The sequence below is a fragment of the Struthio camelus genome, chromosome 3 (genome assembly GCF_040807025.1).
Source record: "Struthio camelus isolate bStrCam1 chromosome 3, bStrCam1.hap1, whole genome shotgun sequence".
Lineage (NCBI taxonomy): Eukaryota > Metazoa > Chordata > Aves > Struthioniformes > Struthionidae > Struthio > Struthio camelus.
Window position 1 is genome coordinate 121905377 of NC_090944.1, and position 21241 is coordinate 121926617.

The 21241-nt window shown below is 37.1% G+C and overlaps 1 protein-coding gene across 33 annotated transcripts in view; it reads left to right on the forward strand.

Annotated features, from left to right (window-relative positions):
• The window catches only part of NRXN1 (neurexin 1), a 726764-nt gene that overhangs the window by 335027 nt on the left and 370496 nt on the right, over positions 1 to 21241 (forward strand). For all 33 annotated transcript variants that reach the window (XM_068939986.1, XM_068939987.1, XM_068940005.1 and 30 more), the window contains 3 exons: positions 4320 to 4442; positions 9387 to 9768; positions 10291 to 10481. In XM_068939986.1, coding sequence (XP_068796087.1) covers positions 4320 to 4442; positions 9387 to 9768; positions 10291 to 10481 — 696 coding nt within the window. The remainder of the gene's footprint in view (positions 1 to 4319; positions 4443 to 9386; positions 9769 to 10290; positions 10482 to 21241) is intronic.

Consider the following 21241-nt stretch of genomic DNA (forward strand, 5'->3'; position numbering starts at 1 on the left):
CCATTGAAAATGAGATTTTATTTTGGAGGTTCTTATTTCTTTCCATTAATTTTAGAAAGGACCAATGGCAGTTAGGTTCTAGATGAGGTGCTGAAAACAATGTGCGATAATTTAGGACTCTACAATCCTTTTATTTGGGTGCCTAAAGTAAGGATATAACTCAAGATGTTTGGGGCTTTACGCTTTCTATTAGCTATTTCATAATGAATTGCCTCCTCAGCATTTGTACCTCTGTCAGCTGGCTACACAATTTGCATTTTCCCATGTAAAAACAGGGCTGTACAAGCAATTACCTGATTATAAGCAGATGTGCAAATTTTACTGGTACGGATGACTATGGGCACGTTTGTGGGAGCCAAAAAAGTGCCTATATGTGTTTATTTGATTCCTTATATTTACTCAAGGCATGCCTAAAATCTAGCAGTTAGTTAAGCCTTTAAAATAGAGAAAGAGCTGAATACCAATGTTGATAATAAAATTCATACTTAAGCAAGAAGTTACAGGTTGCTACCTGTCTTTATCTGAAAGGAAAGGCTTAAGATACCAAATTAGTAGATAGTAAGATAAGATGTTAGTATCTACGAAACTCAGTAGCTCAGAGAGTGAGTGAGTGCCTGCGTACCTGAAGCAAATGAACTGTGTAGTATCATAGCAAGAGACACAAAGGAGTTCCAAGGAAAGTACAACATGATAAATACATTAGGAGTTGAAGGACACAAGACTGGAAGGGTAGTATCAGTCCGTAGAAAACACAGGAATCCATTTGGATTTTTTAAAATTAGGGCCCTTGATTAAAAACGAACAAACAAACAAACAAAACCAAACAGTAGCATTACACCTATTCTTATTTAAATATGTAGCACTTTCTATTGATGTGATTTTAAATGGAATTAGATAAGTGTGAAGTTGTTATAATGAGACTGGAAAACCAGCGATTTAGTAGATTTAGGTTTATCACAGATTCACTGTAAACTGTAGCACCAGGAACCAGGACAGAAGAATAGTCTGAACTATTATGATCTGAATAACATGATCTCTAAATTGATTTCAGGTCGAAAGTTAGGGAGGAAAGTACTAATGTTTGGAGGTAGCCAACACCTTGTAATAAGATATGTTAAGGATTTCCTCCTGCAGCCCTTGTACTCTGGTATGGTGTCGGGGGAGTTGCATGTGTTGTTGTATCTAGCTGTATTTACACATTTAGAACATTTTGTGCTAAGTACGTACAGTGCTCACTAGAACACTTACTACTTTTATATGCAAAACTATGTTGTTAACCTGGAAACAGCCTAAGCCCTGCTTTTTCTGTAGAGAAGTGAAAGGCCTCCATCCTTCCCCGTCCACCTGTCCAGCCTCCATGGAAAACTAGAGCTGCTTTGCAGAGGTGTAACACTGGTATGACAGTTACACAATACCTGGACAGTGGATCTTACTATTTTGCAGTTCCTTGTACTTTAACAAAGTAAAAGGCAAAAGGCTTTGACAAGGCAAAAACTTATCTTTTCTGTTGAGAGGAGCTGCAAGAAAGGAACCTTCTTTTGCATACAAGGTAACTAGTTTCTACAAGGCCAGGGCTGCTTTTTTTGGCCCTTTCACAGCCCTTTCACTGTACTTGCTCTTAATCATGTTCTGGAAAGTAAGGATGGGGAAGCAGCCTTGTGGCTATGATATAGTTTATATTAAAGACAATTTTACAGTTAATGGGCAGCTCAGAAACTGTTCCTAGTTGCTTTTTAGGGATGTAACACTGAATAACACTATGCTAATACCCATATATTGCGAGCGAAGGCAGATCACAGGTAGTTCTGACCTGATTTTCTACTCAGAATATAGTTACAAGGGAAACAGAAAGATATACAGAAAAAAAAAATTAATTCTACGACAGGAAGAATTTACAAGTCCCTAAGCATTAAAAGATAATAGACATATTTGTCTATATGAATGTGAGCAACTCTGTTGCATCTGATGTTTGTATACACTGAGAGTCCTTTACATGAGTGGGACGCTACAGAGAGCTGTTAATGAAAGAGCAAATTAAAATTACCTACACTTTTAGGTCTCTTTAGAGAGCTACTGTGAGATGAAGGAGAATACGTAGTTCAACTCAGAATTAAAAAAAGAAAAAAATTCAGTTGGGCCCAAAAGTCATGAGAAAGGATTAATATGTTTCAAATAATAATAAACAGTGATTTCCCTGGAGGCCTATTGACTGTCACTGGGAATTTTACTTAAAGATTGTCACTTAAAGATTTTCGTTAATCCTTACCTTATCTCTCAGATCTAGTTAGGAATTGAAGCCCCCAATAATACAGAGAAATCAAACAGAGTAAAATATAGAAATAGAATAGAATTAAATATAGAAATAGAATAAAATATAGAATAAAATATAGAAACATGGAAGTTGCAAAGGAGCATTATTCTCTATATCTGTATCACCATATCCAAAAAGAACATTATTCACCTAAGGTTAATACAGACTTGGTCTGTCTCCTGACAAGGAAAGTGAAGATCTACAAAAAAGAATAACTCAGGTAATTGACACCAGTGAGTAAACATACCTCTGTTTCTGCTAGGTTTGCACATCTTTCCTAGTGTAGTGTAAATACATAGAATTCATCAGGGGCATATAGAGAAGGCAACCTGATATTAATTAGAAACTTACTGCCTTTGCTAACATTGCAACTAGTATTTTTATTCCTGGAGATCCCTTGTTAGACTGAGAACAGCACAGATGATTGCACAAAAAACAGCACGATCAACAGCATTTAAAAAAAAGCTCATAGAAAAATGGAAAAAAAAAGGCTTGAAATCTCTGTCAATTATGCTGCTATAGCTCCTGCTTTGTAGCTGCTCTACAAAGAACAGATATGTCAAGCTGTTAGTGGCTTTTTACCCCCATGCAGTCTTGAAGACAGATGGACTTTGTTTTTAGACAATGTCCCAAGTACTAATTTATTCATCGACCTCTTCCACCACATTTAGCCAGCGCTAGGTGGAAAGGTATCCAAAAAGCCAAAGAAGTGTGGTAGAGTTTCAGAGCCAGTGGCATTTTCCATTTCAAAAGAAGGTTGATGCATAGGACATGGATAGTGACCTGGAAAGATGTAGTGGAGGTAATGGTCTGTACTGAGAGCAATCCAAAGGTTTTCATTTTGAGTGTTACTTCCTTTTATGTTTTTCTTTTAGCTATCAGCAGCCTTTATTATGCCACAGGAACTTTAAAAAGGCCAGGCTCTATCATACAAGAAGGTAATTAATTAATTGCAGATTAACTTTCACTTTTGGAGCAGTCACCATGTAGGCACAGTAAATCAGGCCTGAGCATGATTCTGCTTCATCAGTTCAGCACTTGGACAGTCAGTCAGTCTCCTACTCTTATTAGCGATAGTCCTCAGTCAGGATCGATCTCTATCTCTCTTTCTCCCTCTTTCCTTGGGCAATGGACAATTTCCATCATTTTATTCTCAGACATTTTTTCCTAAATATTAAAGATATTCGGTTTCCTAGATATTTGTGAATACTTTCATTGTTGCAAGTACATTGTAATTGCAAGTTTATATAAATATATAAATACATACATGGGTACGCATATATATGCACATGCATGTATAGAATTAAAATTGCTTCCAGAATATTTGTTACACTGCTTAGCAAACAGCAGATTACAAGAAAAGTGTTCATGATATGAGAAAGGGAAGTACAGTTTGCAAGTGAGCTAACATTTGAAGATACTGGGTATGAGAATATTAACAAGTCATCTAGATAATAAGGTAATAGATGATCTTCTGAGAAGTCCAAGTAAACAGACTTAGGCTGAGAAAGTGATGCAGGGGAAGAACAATTTAACACACATCATTACTGCTTGTACCTTTTCCCCAAAATATCTTTAATTAAGGAATAAAAATCCAACATTGAAAACCGCTTGCTGAAGTTTTCTCTCTTGTGGCAGTAATCCCGTTTCTTAAAGGCTTGCTTATGTGATTACATGATTGGAAAATGAAAGCTCAAATCCTTACCAGCATGCATGTTTTTTAAAATGTGTCACTAAAGCTGTGTTGACTGTGCCTATTTATGACAGCCTGGTTCGTTAAATGTGAATATACAGTATATTTATATAGTTAAATATACAGCAGAAGTGTTGTAACATAGTAGTCTTTCATTTTGAGATTTGCTTATACTTTGTAATTTTCTTGATTGATATGACTTTTGGTAAGTTTTGACGTTTGCCCAGCCAGTTTCTCTTTCTCTCTCTCTCTCTGTGAGGTTCACATGTAAACTGATTTAAAGATTCCATAATGACTGTTTGGCATATCCTACAGGCAAAGGTCCAGAAACCCTTTTTGCTGGCTATAACCTCAATGATAACGAGTGGCACACAGTACGTGTAGTTCGACGAGGAAAAAGTTTAAAGTTAATGGTGGATGACCAACAGGCCATGACAGGTAGTGTGGCATTGTGACTTTGTGTTACTGGGGGGGAAACACAAAACAAAAAAAGGCAGAGCTAAAGTGCCTTTATTCTGAAAGCAGTAGAAACGTTTTCTCTTGTCTTGGGTAAGATCCAAAATCCACATTGTGCATCTTGAAGTACTACTACTGCAAATGCTTTTTACACTTGTTATGAATTTTACTCTAACATTGCTATTGCAATTAATAAAAACTTTCATGCTGACTTAAATGAATGTTTTTATACAGTAATTGGAGAGAAGTCATTTGATACATCACTAATAAGAAGGCAAGTAAAATGCTCTTGGCAACATTACTAAGTTTAAACTAAGATTAAACTCTAGGTCATCGATGCAAAAGTGAATTGCATAAATATTTGAAGGATATTCTCTCATGTATTTTAAATCTTACATCAACTGTCCTAAATAAATAAATGTTAGGGAAGAAGTTGTCTTGCATATGAAAACAGCACTTGTAGCAGGAGTCAAAAAATAGCATGAATGCAGGAAGTTGTTACAAACAAATTCCTATTTTGTACCAGAAATGATAACTAAGAAGAGTTGTTTATTGTGTTAAAGATAAGTCTTATATATATATATATATATATATATATATATGTGTGTGTTGTTAATAGCAACAGCCCTGGCTAATAGTCCTGATTCCTTGCCCAATGCAACATGCGTAGTTTTATTTTGATTACTTAGTATTTTCCTTTGTTTTCATGTAGTATTAAATAGTTTTCATCTTTTGCCTTAACCTTTGGTAAAATAGTTAACAATTTTAATGATTTTTAAAATGGAAAACACATCCTTTAGCAGTCCTTTTTACTCCGGCAGAACACACAAGGCCATGTCGCTGCTGGAAAAATCAATACAAATATCTTAAATCATATAGCTGTAAAAATAGATTTTATACTACTGGTGGATCTACTAAAGGTGAAGCAAAAATTATCTTCATGTATGTGATGATAATTTGGGTCCTCCTCCTAAGAAAGAAGGTGGCCTAAAATGGTTATTTTGTTAATGTGGAAATAAAAATACAATATCAGAGTAAAAGTATTAAACATTTCATCACCTTGCTGCTTCAGCTGGCAACTAAAATCGTAAAGTTAATTCTAGGATATTTTCTAGTTAGAGGAAGCTGTCTGGAACCGAATAAAATACTATACGTAAAAACAAATGCAGATTACCTGTGCTCCTCAAAGCAGGGTTTTTATTTAAGCATAATATAGTTTACAAAGCCATCAAGAAGTACCGTTTATAACTTGAAATTTGGTCCCAACTGCTCAGAACAGCTTAAGAAAAGCTCAAAGTGTATTTATTTGAAGGATTAAGATGAAAATGGGAGCATTCAATCATATATGGCTAGTGAGGTCAATTAATAAGTAAAAAATATAGGTCTGCAAAGTATTGCAGTCATTCTTCACCGTGTATAACTGTAGTTATAATTAGATGTCATTAGATGTTATTAAATAGCTGTTAAAGCCAGCGAGAGTCTTTTCACTTCAGTTACATCATGATCAAGCAGAAGTGTTACCCGCAGGTCAAACTTTTCAGTACAACACTTGCATTCTTTCTGCAGGATTTGGTGCCAGTACCTGCCTAGAGGAACTGTCCTGTTGACTAGAAAATATTCTCAGTTCTTCAAGTTGAAAGTTACCTAAGCTTACATCCACAGATGTTTAATTTTGTTCTTCACCCAAGGGGATGAAGTCCTCCCAGTACTTAGGAGGAAAAAAGCTTCCTAAACTCCATGCAGGAAGCCGCGTGGCCAGTCTGTGGCCTTCTCCATTGATAAGGAGAAAACTGGCATGAGACAAGGAACTAGAGGGAACTTGAGATTTTGTCTGATGGTGAAGGAACTCTGCTGCTTAATCCCAGGAATGTTCTCTTTTCTTCGTGGAGAATCTTTGTAGTCATGCAGCGCTGTGACCTTTTTTGCAACACAATGTATTGCCAAGCCCTTTACCAAATAAAAGTTTTTACTCCCATCTGGTAGAAGGTCAAATGCACACAATGCAATTTATGTGGAATAGCTTTGAATTCCTTCAGGGTAGTGGAAGAGTTGCCGTATCAGACTGGAGCTCTCTCTTGCTTAAAACTGCCTTAGAATTTTTGCTTAGATGCCCCAACAATCAGAAACGTGGTTAAAATACAATCTGATATTTTTTTCCTGGGAAAGGGTTATTAAATACTTATAGATAACATGAGCAAGAAGGGACTTCCCCTCCAAAAAGTCCAGCTTTTTCTCCCTCACACACAGTTTTTTCCTTTATTTTTTTTTAATTCTTTCTGCTATGCCATATATGAAAAATCCTGTCAGATCCAGAAAGCTTAGGCTAAAAAGGAAGCTATTAAGTAATTTAGTTTGAATTGTCTGAATTTTCATCTTTTTACAGGTTAGAAACTGCCAGCTGTTCATCCATGTATCAAGCTCTAAATTGCTGCATGGTTGAATAATATCTTTCAGAATCATAACTAGCTTTCATTGGAAGTTATTTAGGTGGTTTTGAACATTTTACTTGGAGCAAAAGAGTTTAAATACCCACCACCCTCATGCACTTTATTTTTTCTAGAAACATAAAATAAAAGTGGAATGAAGGAGATGTTACAGTTGGATAGGATTGGAAAGGAGATCTGGCTTATGATTATGAACAGAAATTCATTTGGCTTTCTGTATAATGATCCACAGCATTACAACAGGTAATGCATTTTGTGCACCAACCTGACAAGTTTAAAAAATCCACGATCTCTCTGTCTCTCTTTGTAGCTGTAGTTGCAAATACTGTGGAGCATTAGGTGAAGTCACAAGTTCTGTTAGTGTTTTTGTACAGCTAAAATGCCAGGAGGAGGTTTGGGATGTGAGCCCAGATTTCTGGAACTTCTTTATTGCTATGCTCAAGAAAGAAGTATTTTTCAGGTAGTGAGTGTAGTGAGGATACTGTGCTGCAGGGCAAAGCGTAGTCGATTTCTGCATGACATTTATGCGGTGTCATCTGAAGTGATATAATACAGGAATACATACTATTTTTCACCTAAAACAAGACCTTCGGAGCTCTCCAGCTGTGACAACATACAGCTCTTGGCCGTGCAAAAGGTTAAAGATTTGGCTTTTTTCTAGACAGCTCTCTGACTCATTACTGCCAGAAAGAACTCACGTTCACTAATATATCAGGAGAACAAAACTCTTCAAAACTGATATTCAGAAACAAGTATATCAAGAAGGATGTCTTTGGGATTAAGGCACCTCTTGCACTGGTCAGCCCGCGTGACTGCAGATCCCAGGTGCTTATGACGTTCAAAGGTATCATCAGTAGACTCTGCTCTTGTATTGAATACACTTGCGTTTATATGCATCCTGCTCATAAATATTTATCATAAATTATTAGCAGTTTTCTATTCCGTCATTGTGGTCTGAGTGGTATAAACCTTGCAGACCTATTTTCACTGTTAATTTCACTGGTATCTGTACTTGTATCCCAGTCCGGAGACTGAACCAGTTTGTAAATCCATGTTCCTGGGCAAAACCCAAATATCTACATTCATCTTGCCCTTTTCCTTTTACTCATCACACACGCAAACAGACACTTGCTTGTGAAAGTTATGAAAGGCACAGCTGTCTGAGGCCGCCGCAGACAGTACCATCGTTAAACGCTTCCAGTCTGGCTCGGGGCTCACAGCCTTCTCTTGAATAGTATGTTCAGGGAAGCACAGAGGAAGTTGGCTTGTCCATGGTGTTGCATTGCAACTGTGGGAGCTTGTATAGAGCAGCTTGACACCAGTATTTGTTGGAGTTTGGGTAGGTTTGCTATTCACTTTCTTTGTGTTCCTTGACTAACGTGAAACCGCTACGGAGCTGGTAAATCTAGCCCATGGTTTATAAAAGGTGAATTAAGTGTTAGAACTGATTAGTCATAAAAGCTATTTTGTCATCATACTCGCACAATGTGGCCATGAATCAGCCTTGCGATGTCGCTGTCCCAGTTCTTTAAAAGGAGCACAGTGGGAAAAGTTGTCCACCTCTAAGTATGGGCTCTGTTAGAAAATGGAACTCTTTAATGGACCAAAAAATGTGGTCAGCTGTAATTTGGCCTGCATTTAATAACTGGCTTTAAAACTACCTGACTTGTACCCGGTGTATGCTAGTGGTGTAGGTCTTTTCCTTCAGACTTGCTCTGTAGTCCAGCAAATTTCAGGCTTTCTGCTTTGCCAGAGTCCTTGCCTGACTTAGGAAGACTGAAAGTTAATTCTCTGCAAGCAGGTCCCTTGCTCTTTTCAGGACGAGTAAAGATGCTGGCCCTCGCTGCAGGCCTTCTGCTTCCTGCCTCTCTTGGGCTTTCTCCCCTCTCCGCCATGGCTTTTCAAAGCCCATTGCTTTCAGAGGAAGGCTCTGTCTACCTTGCTGCACAGTGCTACAGCAGACCAGTGTAACTGTACCTAAGGCTGCTTAAACGGGAAACCTTCGTTCCTTTTGTCAAATAATGCCCCTTGAAGCTAAAGACATGGAGTGGTATCCCTGACGGTTACGCCTCCGTACTCCGTGAAACTCTAGCGTTGTACTTACAGCTCTTAGCTTTACCCTTGTGTTCGTCATGTTGTACTAATTAGTTACACATGCTTCTGGTAAACTCCATGTCTGGTTAAGTGTAACCAAAGTCTGGGATTTCACTGGCGTTTTGATATATTGTGTTATTGTGCATCTGTTTGGAGTTCACATTGCTGGCCTTATCCAAACATACTGGTCACTGGAAAGACTCCCAGAGATTTACTAGTACATTGGATGAATTTAGAAAAATCCTCTTTGAGCCAAGAGTTTGCTTGCACGTTCTAAAATGCAGCTATTCTGAAAAGCATGAAATTGCTGTAGATATTTTACCACATTATGTGCTTTGTGACCTCCCATTTCAGATGCTAACATGTGTTTTCTTGTTCCTGTTTAAAGGTCAAATGGCTGGTGATCACACGAGACTGGAATTCCATAACATAGAGACAGGAATAATAACAGAACGCCGCTACCTGTCTTCTGTGCCTTCTAATTTCATTGGGCATCTACAGAGTCTTACATTTAATGGCATGGCATACATAGACTTATGTAAAAATGGAGACATCGATTATTGTGAGCTAAATGCAAGATTTGGGTTCAGGAACATCATAGCAGACCCTGTAACCTTTAAAACAAAAGCAAGTTACATTGCACTGGCCACACTACAAGCCTATACATCTATGCACCTTTTTTTCCAGTTCAAAACAACGTCTTTGGATGGACTGATACTTTATAACAGTGGGGATGGAAATGATTTCATCGTGGTTGAATTAGTAAAAGGGTATGTATGGATTAGCATAATGAGAAAAAGAGTGAATTCAAAATGAGAAATACAACGGAAAATTTAGGATGCAGACTTGTATTTAATTGCAGATAGCTGATTGGTGAATGTTGCTGCATGTTAACCTTCTTATGCTTCATTGTGACTTTCTCTTTCAGATGAACCTAGATACCTGAAAAATAAGAAAGTAAATAATAGGTATAACTTTTACAGTATTTAGCCCAAGTAAATGTTAGTTTGTAGTGTTCCTCTTGTTCTTTCTCTACAATGTATGTATGTGTTGGCATGTGGAGGGGCTCAATACTAGCTTGAACCTTGGAACTGAATCTCAGTGGATGTAAATGAATGGTGATTTCTCTGAATTAAGGTTGTTTCCCCAATTGACATTCAGGTTTATCTTCCTGTTTTACCAGTGGTGCTGAAGAGTACAAGGGCATAGGCAATGAATGACAGCCGTATTAATTATCACCCTCCTTGGTATGTAAAGAAAAAGGAAACTTCCAATTTTTTCTCTTTGCCCAGGTATTTACACTATGTCTTTGACTTGGGAAATGGTGCAAATCTCATCAAAGGAAGTTCTAATAAACCTCTGAACGACAACCAGTGGCACAATGTGATGATATCAAGGGATACCAACAATCTTCATACTGTAAAGATTGACACTAAAATCACAACACAGAGCACAGCAGGAGCCAGAAACTTAGATCTCAAAAGTAAGTAGAGTAATTCTTGTATAACCTACAGTGAGGTGCAGCTGAACAAATGATGCGTTTAAAGTACCGTGTGATTTTGTAGCACCGTATCAAATGTTGTACTTGATAATTAATATATTGACAAGAAGTGAACTTTTCTTCACGTTGATCTGACAATGCCAACATAGTAGTAGTTCTGCAAAGTTATGTACAACTCTTAATGTATGAAAATGCCACATGGATACTGTACCGGCAAAAAGCAGGAAATGGTAAGGACACAAAGAGTGTAGAACAGGAATATCATACCAAAAGATAATTGAAAGATTCCAGAGCAGAACTAAAGGAGCTTTAAAAACTTAGGAAAAAGACTTGATTTTATGTGGGTATAAGTTACATAAGTGGAATGCAGAAACCACAGCCCAAGCTTTACAGTAAGAGTACAAAGACTTTGCAGAACTAATGATCTGTGTATTAGAGGGCTGAGGAGCTGGCCCTCGCTCTTCAGTGTTCTACCAAAACCTACCTTTTTTTGCCTACCATTGGGAAAAATACAATGCAATATTAAATAAATAAGTTTAATAATAATAATAAAAGGTGCAATAATTACAAATATTGTACAATATCCCATAGGTAAAACAAGCTTGTATGGTAATCTGCTAATGAAACTAACAGTTAGAAATACGAGTTGCCAGCCATATTAGACCACAAATATATATACTCAGTATGTAATACGGTGTAGTTTTAATTGCAGAATGTGATAAGCTTTGTTTTATAAGTCCAAAACTATTTTTTAGAGGTCTAGAGAGATCCTTAAGACACGTTCTTACAAACCAAACTAGCATGTATATTTTAAAATAAGTAATAGTAGTTAGTTGTCAGAGTTCCCATCTGAAGACCTAACTTGCATTAAAGGAAGAGATCTTTTTGAAAGGATATATAAGTACACTTTTTAAATCTTTCCTACTTAATTAGATATAAAAGATATATTCTGGTCATATGAAAAAGTGTTATGTACTTTAACGTTCTTTGTAAAACTTCTTGTTAGGAAAACCAAATTTCATAGCAGTCAAAGAAAATTTAGTATTTCAAAAGCCAGGAGGTTCAAAGTAGATATTAATATTCCATCAAGCGCTTGTTCCTTGCTGAATTTTCTTTTAACTACCTCTGAGTCACAGATAATGAGCTGACCTTAGTAATTACTCTGGATTTTGTGATATTTCGCATGTTTGCTTCACTTTAAAGTGCTGTTAGGATTGAAAGAAAGACTGTGAAAACTGTATCTTGATATGTCATAATCTTCAATAAGAACCTCTCTATCAAAGATGCTTGTCTATGAATTAAAGCTTTTTGGAGGGCTCGTGCTCCGTTCTCAGAGTTGTATTTGAAAACTGTGCTGCGTTCTTTCTCATTTGTACATTCTTGTAAATATGGTCAATAGTTTTTGAGACCTATTTCAGAATTATTTTGGATGCTCGAAAGAAAGCATGCACCTTGTCCTTTCATAGTTATGCTATTTTTGCAATACTAAGCAATGTTTAGGTGGATGTTTATGTATCCGTATGTGCTTAATCTGGTTTTGTCAGCAGATTAATTAGACAAGAGTAGGGAAAATAATCCTGTTAAGAACTGATAACTAAAATATCACAGACATTTCATTCTAAATATTTCTCAAACAGAGCATGGTGTTTTGGTATGTTACTTCATTTCAAAAAAAAGTTTAGAAAAAAGTGCTTAATTGAAGCACTAGAGGGCACTGTTATTTCATGAAAAGTACTACTTTAGTACATTCATCGAGAAATCTCATCAGTTAGGATAACCTATAAAATCTAGCATTCCTTTGTTTTCTTCACTTTGAAAATTCAGCTTTTGCTTTATTCTTTTGTATGTAAAAATGTATCCATAGCTGGTGCATTTTCTAACCTTGAATTCCACTGGAAAAAACACTGAAGAGCGTGAAAAAACATACTGAAATTTGAGACGAGGAAGGTGAACTGTATCAGATGCTGACTTTCAGAAATTCACCGCCCAGAAAATATGGCTAGTAAAAGAATAACAAGCCAGATACATTCAGTACAGTAATATAAAGCACCTTCCTCGAACTATCCTATTGTACACAAGTCCTCAGCCTCTGTCTTCACATAGTAGTAGGTTTCATTTTTATTTTTTAAGGTGCATATTGTGTTTGATCAGCTTTTTTAAAATATGGCACAGTATATATCATGAGTTTTTTTGCTGTTCTGTTGGGGGGGAGAGTTGTTTCAAGCTGATACATTCTAGCCAGCAGGCAAAAAAGGAGGAATAATTGTATTTCATTATTGTTTCTTTTCCTTTATAATCAGTTGAAATCCTTTCCTGTACCTTAGTCTTCTTTCCTATTTTATGTTAGTTTCTTATGGTGACACATATCAGTTATGCTATAAATGCTGCATACACTGCTGATATGAGTAGCCCGAGTTATTTCGTTGCCCTGTAGTATTTTAGTCATAGCAAGGTAGCAAATTTAAAATTCCAGTTCCTGCTACTGATATCAATAACTTTATTTAACCAGAGTTAGCATTTGTTGAAGTAAAAAGGTATACAGATAATATAGAATCTCTGTAGCTTTTCTCAGGAATTGCAGACTTGCCGGATTTTAAGTGCTGAAATCCAAGCTAATCCTGGAAAGATAAATCAAACACACGCAGATTTTTGCAAATACACAATAAATTCCTTGCAAAGATAGAACACGTTGGTGTTGTACAGCATGTACAGTAGATGTCTGGGATGTCAGTTGTCCGGGAAAGCAGACAATTGCCACAACAGCACGGGAGAAAATTTCCAATACGCTTTTCCTTTTCGGTGTAGGAGTTGGCTAGATAACATAGAAAATGCATTACTATACAGGTGGTTTCTCTGTATAGCCTATCATACAGGGTCAGTGGACTGGAGGGAGGAGCTGTGGAAACACTTGTATTAAATTCTCCACCATAGTTACTGCTATTATTTGCTAGATATCCAAATAAATGATAAATTGGAGGAAAGGAAACAAACAGATGAAAGCAGTTGTGCTATTTTTCCTGGCAGAGGAAATTAGCAAAGTGTCGTCAGGTGCGATTTCCAGCAGATAACCCATGAAGATAAATGAGTCTCAACAGTAAATGCAACGCAGTTCAAGACTGCCAACCTTCCGTTACACAGCAGATTTTCTTTCATGTATTTCATGAACAGATTCCCTGTCCTATTTTTAGTGTAGCTCAGATGATCAGCGTGGTTACAATTCAAGCTGCTCACGGACCTGACTTCTGGGTGGGGGGAGATAGCTTCTCTTTGCTTGCTGTGCTTTACAGTGTGCTCTTATGGTCTGATGGGTCCAGGTAGCCTTGAAGGGCCACGTAAATGCAAGTGAAGATGCACTTCGTCGCATGCACTCTTGTTCTTCGTTATTGCCACAGAAAAGAAGCCTTCTTTATTCAGATGTAGGTCTTATAGCATCTGTAATGTCTCTTCTGTCTCCAAACTTTCTTCCTGCAGTGTGGAAATAGGAGTTCTATCTGAAACTTTTCGATAAATATTTAAAAACACATGAACTGCTTTAGAGGGGGAACATCTTCAAGCGTGACTATGCATTCACTTACTCCCCTAAGGTTTAATCTGCCTTTTGCTTCTCTCCTACGTATATGGGCACTATTTTAACTCCAAAGTAACTTTCAACCCGTTTTGTTTAAACATCAGACAAAAACTTACAAAACGCCACCTAGAATTTTGATATTTTAACATTTTGTTTGATAATACATTGGAAGAAAACGTTGAGTAGCACATTCTTTCAGCAAATGAAAGGTTAAGAAAAGTTGTTAAGTTATTTTAGGTTTAACAGTAAATTATTATGAACTTTTCCTTTGGATACTTCATTATCTCATCCTATTTTAACCTTCCAGCTAAGCTTTATCCTCCAGAAGGTACTGCAGTCGTGGGACTTTTGTGCACATTAGTGCTCACCAAAAGGCGTGCTTATGATCAATCCATTGTAGGAGATATGGCTCAGCAAAGACAACTAGTCTGTGGAGGAGAGTAGGAGCATAAGACTCAGACTGAACACTTTGTGAGGTACCGCAGCAGCTCATTCAAGCTGAGACCACTAATGAATACCAAAATATTTTAATTTAGTCCTGCACATCATCCCCAGTACAACAAGAAATTCCTTTGATTTTCCTAATACACAATGAAATACTCTTGCAAAAGAATCCTAATTTTGATTTGGTGCTCTTTTCTTTAAAAAAAAAAATCACTTTCATAGAAAATTCCCACCCGCCTCTACATTTATGATTTGATTTTTGCTGTCTTTGCAGCATTGCACATATTTCACAAAGACCTGCTTTTCTGAAACTGAGGTCTATACTTTCAGCTTCTCTCATTCTGTTATTCCCTTCCATATAGCTTTCCGAAATGTCCATTTTTTTGGACTCCGCTGTAAGTTACGTGTTATGTAATATATGCCATTCTATTAGTTTATCCTCAAGAAAAGCTGTACATATTACAGCCTACACCAGAACTACCTTCCTTGTATTTAAAATTCCTGTTCGGCTCTCATATTGTCTATTTTACTTTTCTTTTACTTCTGTAGCTATTCTGTGGCCTCCAGCTTCCTCTGTCACTTCATGAAATATGGCTACTATTGCTGTATATATTTGCCTTCTCATTTGCCCTTTTCTCCAATAATGTGAAAACAGCCTTGTTTGAAGCATGTGAAAGAAAAGTAGTCAGATTTCACAAATGCCCTGAAATATACTTCCTCCAAGGTACTTAAAGGACTCACTTGGCAATTAAATCCTCCTTGTAAACTTTCTATTTTATTTAATGAATTATCAATAGATCTACTGACCTGGCTTATGTGTAGATGACTGGTAATAGTGACTTCATCTCCTGATATTTCATTTACTTCTCAAAGTATGGTATTTGTGCCATGCAAAAATGAGCTAACGTAGTCTTATTCATAAAGCAGGTTTCTTATTCCAGTAGTGGAAATTGGAAGATTTCAATTTGATACAATGTTTGCCCCTGTTGTTTTATATGAAGCCCATTATTATTATTGCTGCATTATATGCTCCTCTGTATGTCATAAAGTCTCTGTCAGTGGGAGTGGTTCTTCATATTTCTACTAAGAAACAAAGCTTTGGGAAGCAAAGAACAATATCTTATATAGAAATGCAAATTTGTACAAATGAATGAGTGTTAGTGGTTGAATTTCTCAAACAAACTTGCATACATTTATTGTAATGACCTTGCCAGTGGGCTGTGAGCTCTTCATGCAGAAATAGCATTCTCTTCCAAATATTGAATTCCAAATACTGTCACCAGTAGATATATCTTCATAATGTGACCTGGTGGAATAGAAAAATCCGGCTGTTGTCTTCCTCACAGTGTTGAGAAAGTGGACTCTGTGCAGAGGGAAAAAATACAGAACCTAAAGCTGAGAGCTGTTCTTTGAGACAGCCTGGATAGCAAATACATGTGGGCAGATTAACAATAATCAAGAAGATTATTAGACAATGTAGTCTAATGCAAATTCTTGTGTATTGCTTCTAAATAGCTACACCGTCTGTCAGGCTGTACAGGTAATTTTGACAGTGCTAAACATTTAGGAATTGTATCCAGATTTCTAAAATTATGAGATGGAAAAAATTAATTTATTCCCAGTACTTCCAGATTACATAAAAATTTAAAAAAATATTGTGGTGCTTATGCAGTCAACAGCATCACAGCAGTCTTTCAGGTTACTTCATGGTGAGAGACAGCGTTTACTTTCTGCTTCTTATCTCCTGCTCTGCTGCCTCTCTCACTAACTTATATATGTCTATATTTGCCTACATACCTACAGCTGTTGGCATGCAGTTTATTAACATGGCTGATTGTAGAGTTTCTTTCAAATCCTTCTGGAATGCTAAGTAAAAATTATATTAAGGCTAAGACAAGAAACATGTACGCTCTTAAAACAAATTAAAAAAAAATTGGATATTTATCTCAAACATATCTCATTGACAAAATTCTGAACTTTTGAAGATACTCTTATTAGCTACTGGAAATTTTAAGCAGGTCATAGTCGCAACAGAGAAAAAATGATAGCTTTGTCTCTGGTTGCATTCATGGATGCTACACTGTTCGTGCCTCTCTGAGACATATTCTTTGAACCTGCTTCTAGTGTTCCCCTGAGAATCATGTCCTAAATTTGTTTTCAAAATGTGTTACTGTATAGCTATGTTAACAAGTCTTGAAATTATGACAACAGTCCTAGTTGCAGAAGAGCCGATTCATTTAATGTCCTTCAGAATCTGAAGGTGATTGTCTGGATCAAGACGTTGATAATATAACATAAAATGTTTCCCCTCTGCAAATGTGTGTTCAAAATGAGAAGCTTTTTTTATCCTCTCTTGGCTTCTTAGTGGCTTTATGTGGAGAATCTTGCATGAGGTACTAGCTAGGGAATGAGCTTTGTAGATGCTGCTATTCTCTGAGGTCCAGCCTAGCTATTGGAAAGAAGAATCCCTTGCTGTGTACATTTTGAAAACAAGCTCTGCTAACAGCGTATGTTGGCTATTGAAACAGAGATTGGTTAAATGATTATAGAAGAATGTCATTAGGAAGGGAAATCTGAATACAATAAAGCATGAAAATTCCTGCTTCATTAGATTTTGTGTATTTTTCAGGTGTATACAATGTACAAAATTGGTGAGAACAGGGAAGAAATGAAGGACGTTTGATATGCTTGAATGCCTCACCTCTCCACCACAACCATCTCCCTCAGATGATACAAAGTAATTGGCATAGCATCAATTCTGTGGGAGATAGATTACCGTGCACATTTATACGGCAATTAGATTTTATTATTTACCATTTAACATGCATCACTAACTTTCCTCACAGTCCATTGGACAAGCAGACTGCTTTGATTTTACGTCTGTTTAATCTTTACCAATGCTGGTGCCTTCCATTTATTCTTCTGAACAAAAAGTAAGGAGAAATGCAGTGACTGGGGATCTGAGAATTGTTATTGGTGAGAAAATTTTGTAATGTTTTTGTTTTTTTCTTGTTTGAGAATACATATAATTTGAGAACTTCATTTATACTTTCTGGGGAAGCAGTGGATTTTAACCTGAAATGCCTTAGGAGAGATTTGGGGGAGTGCATAGACTTAATGACTGACTTACCTTTACGGTTTCTACTTTTGTCTACTGAAAACTCAACTGCTAAGGACATTTTCCCGTGCCCCTGGTTCTATCATAGCTTTACTTGCCTCTCTTTTAAATCTCGTTTAGCAAAGTTGTACTTGCTTCTGAAACATAAGTATGAAGCATGTTATCCATTAAGCAGGTTTGAACAGGGCCAGAAAATGTAATAAGAATGACAGCTGAGATGCCATCAGAAGGTCAGGTGTGGAAGTGAAGACCACACCAGGCAAAGTGAAGATATATAGTAGTGCATGGCACAACGGTAGGATGAGAAGAATGGTTTTTAGATAGGAGCATGGTTATACCAAGTGTGTAAAATCTACAGTGCAGCGGTCATGAGTAGCATGATGTGATCAGGCAACTTGGAGAAAAGTAGAGCAGCAGGTCTGTCTTCAGGGTGGGCTGCCATAGAAATTTGTGCCAAGAGAATTTGCGAGGTGCTCTTTCTTGGTATGCCCATCAATGAGTTATCTCTAGTGCCTTCGTCATCTTCACTGCCTTCTTATCAATATCAGTGTGGATGAGGGTCCCGTGCCACGATTACATAGTAAAAATAAGCAATATCAGCCAATGAAATAAATATCATCAAAGTTTATAAATCTCTTGGTAAATAGCTACAATATGTCCTATGTGCCAATAAGGATGACTAAAGAAAACCCACAGTGCCAACAGTATGTTTTCTTTCCTGCCTTTTCTTCCTAACAAGGTTTTCAGACAGGATAGGGAAGGCGCTGTAGAGCTGAGTGGAAAAATATCGGTTTCTATATTCCTCCCTAAAAGAGTGACTTGCTAACCCATAAAAAGATGACATTTTCAACTCTCTTCCTTTCTTTAAATATAATCCCTTCGTCTTGCTCTCTTACCGGTACAGTCAGTAAGGAAGAGGTGTGGTAGCACCTGTCACATCATACAACTGCCTCTTGCCCAAAGCATTTGGAAGGACAGGTAACTCAGCAGAAACAGGATGAGTGAACTAGCTGCCATTTCCCATCCTTGCTTCTTAAGTTAAAGTCAGCCTAGAACTGATGGCATTTTTCCTTCCAACAGGGAAAATATTTTAAAAGCCTGTATTTCTTCCAAAAATATCCCATCACAAACAAAATACTTCAACCACAAAGCAATATTGAAGCTACAGAATGGATTTTTTGAAGCGAACAAGTGGGCCTAAAACCCCAAGACTGCATGTTCATGTCTTCTCCCAAGTGCCTTGCAAGTGGTGGACAAAGCTGAGTCATGCTTGGTTGTAGCACCAAAGAGGCCTGTGAATGTGCAGCAAGCGCATACTCCCTACTGTAAAGGGAGATTTGAAAAGCCATATGCTAGAGCGTATGTGCTGCAGAAGCTGTGTGTAAGCATAATTCACATCTCTGTCAACTGTCCTTACATGTATTACTTGGGTTATGATCACAGCAGGCTTTCTGACTTGATCAAAAAAGAACAATTATATTTCATCAACATTTTTTAAGTGTCACAAACTGAATTTTTTTCATATGGAACAAAAAGTAAACCTTTATTGTCATGAATAATGAAAGTGGGAGAGAGAGAGACTCTAGACTTGCTACTTATCTGCTATTTAGAGTATACATTTACAAAGCTTGAGATTCAAATGTTTGTCCTCCTCATTCACAGGAGAGTTGTTGAACCTGGCTGTCCAGCACCCCTCTGACTCTCCTAGCGCCCTAAGCCCTTAGCTATTTTAAAGTGAGCAATGGTCTTTTCCTTGTTCTGGTCAGGGATTCTATTCTGAATGTAAGAACCCTTCTTAGTGCAATTAGGAATTTTCGGGCTGTCATATGTTTCATGGAAATCTTTTCAAGAAGGTTTCATAGCAGCGCTGCTTGCAGCTGAAGATACAAAAGTTAATCTGCTCTGGCTGTAGAAGCAATTTCCTTTCCTTTCTGGTTTTATACCCAATCCCTTTTGCAACGTGTTGAAACCCTGCATTTGAAAGCAAAGTACTTTACCACTCTGCCATGCCTACTATACAAAGTAAACGTATGTTAGAGGGAGGAGAAGGTCATTAAGGGTAAATAGGCTCCTACATCTCACTGGACGACAAAGGCAGCCATGGGCTTACCTGACATCTGCATTTGTTATAATATCCCTGGATTCAAGATAGGAATGTTATCTCTGTATCGGGTTTAAGTCAGTGCATATTCAGGCTATGTGAGTCTGATTTATTTTTACCTTTCAGTTGCCTCAGATACAGTGTGAGTTGGGACTGTGTGGGACTTATGTTGAGTTCCACCTAGCATGTAATTGAGCAACTATTAAGGCACTGCAAAATTATTTCTGTTGACGTTGTAACAGGAAATAATCTGCGTTTTATGAAGGATTTGAAGAAAATGAGCATTTCTTTTTCTTCTGAGATTAGACTTTTTCTGTGATATTTCTCTGTCTTTGCAGTCTTCATTCCTTTTGCCTGCCTGAGAGAAGGAGCTGTTATATGCTTGATCATTTTGAAATAGTGTATTTGGAGAAAAGTGTGCCTGACATCTCGGCATCACCAGAGCCAGATGTTCTTTTTTTTTTTTTTTCATATGTTATATAAAGGAATTGCGGAGATGCATGTTGTGCTTTCAGAACCCACCATGTAATGCCAAGGCGATCCATCTCTTTCCTGAGGAACCACTCCAGTACAGTATAGAAATATTCTTGTTTCTCCCCATAGCAGTGATTTTATAGAATGTGTCATTAGAAATAAGAAAGAGAAACTTTTTTCTATGATGAGAGAGAAGAAATGAAGAGAAGGTCGGGAAGTACAATGGCAAACAGCAGCACAAGAAGAGGTAAAGAGAGAGAAAGTCCACTTTTAGAGGGAGTGATGGATATATAGGTCCTTTTATGCAGCACCATATAAAAACACTCCAGGGATGTCTTTTCTTTATAGGTTACAGAAAAACCAAACTACAATTCCTTCTACAGTTTTATTTTCTGCTTTTTGTTTTGTTTTCTTTTATACATGGAACCATATTTGAATGAACAGTACAGTTGCATTTCAACACATGATAACCCCCTTCATAAAACAAAAAGAACATGCAGATTTCAGGAGTGAAATAGCCTAACTGTTCACAGTAAACTACTTGTTCCCTGAGCACATTTTATATGCTGCTGATACCGTTATATACACATGACTAATAATCCCCTCTCTACTAGTAATTTGAAGACAATGGTAATCATTAAATTAAACAGTTTTTCCCACCAGTACATATCGCATAAGAATTCTTGGTTGAGGACACAAATCAGGAAAGGAGGAAAGTGTTAGGGGTGATGTGTCAGCCAGGACAGTAATTCCAAATAATAAGTTACTTCTGCTACTTATTCAAGAGAAAGAAATAAATACAACAGCATTTTCATGTTACTTTTCTTTGCTTTAGCATTCGGTAAGTTCTTATTTTGAAGAAATACAGAAATTTGGGATAAATTAAGAAACACAACAAGGGAGGGATTAATCCTGCAAATTTTTGGAGCATGTAACTTCCCCCAAAGTTATTGGGAAGTACGCAGTAGTAAAGTCATACTACTCTTCTAGTGGAAGCGGGAAAAAACTTTACATTTTCTGAACCCCTACTAATACGT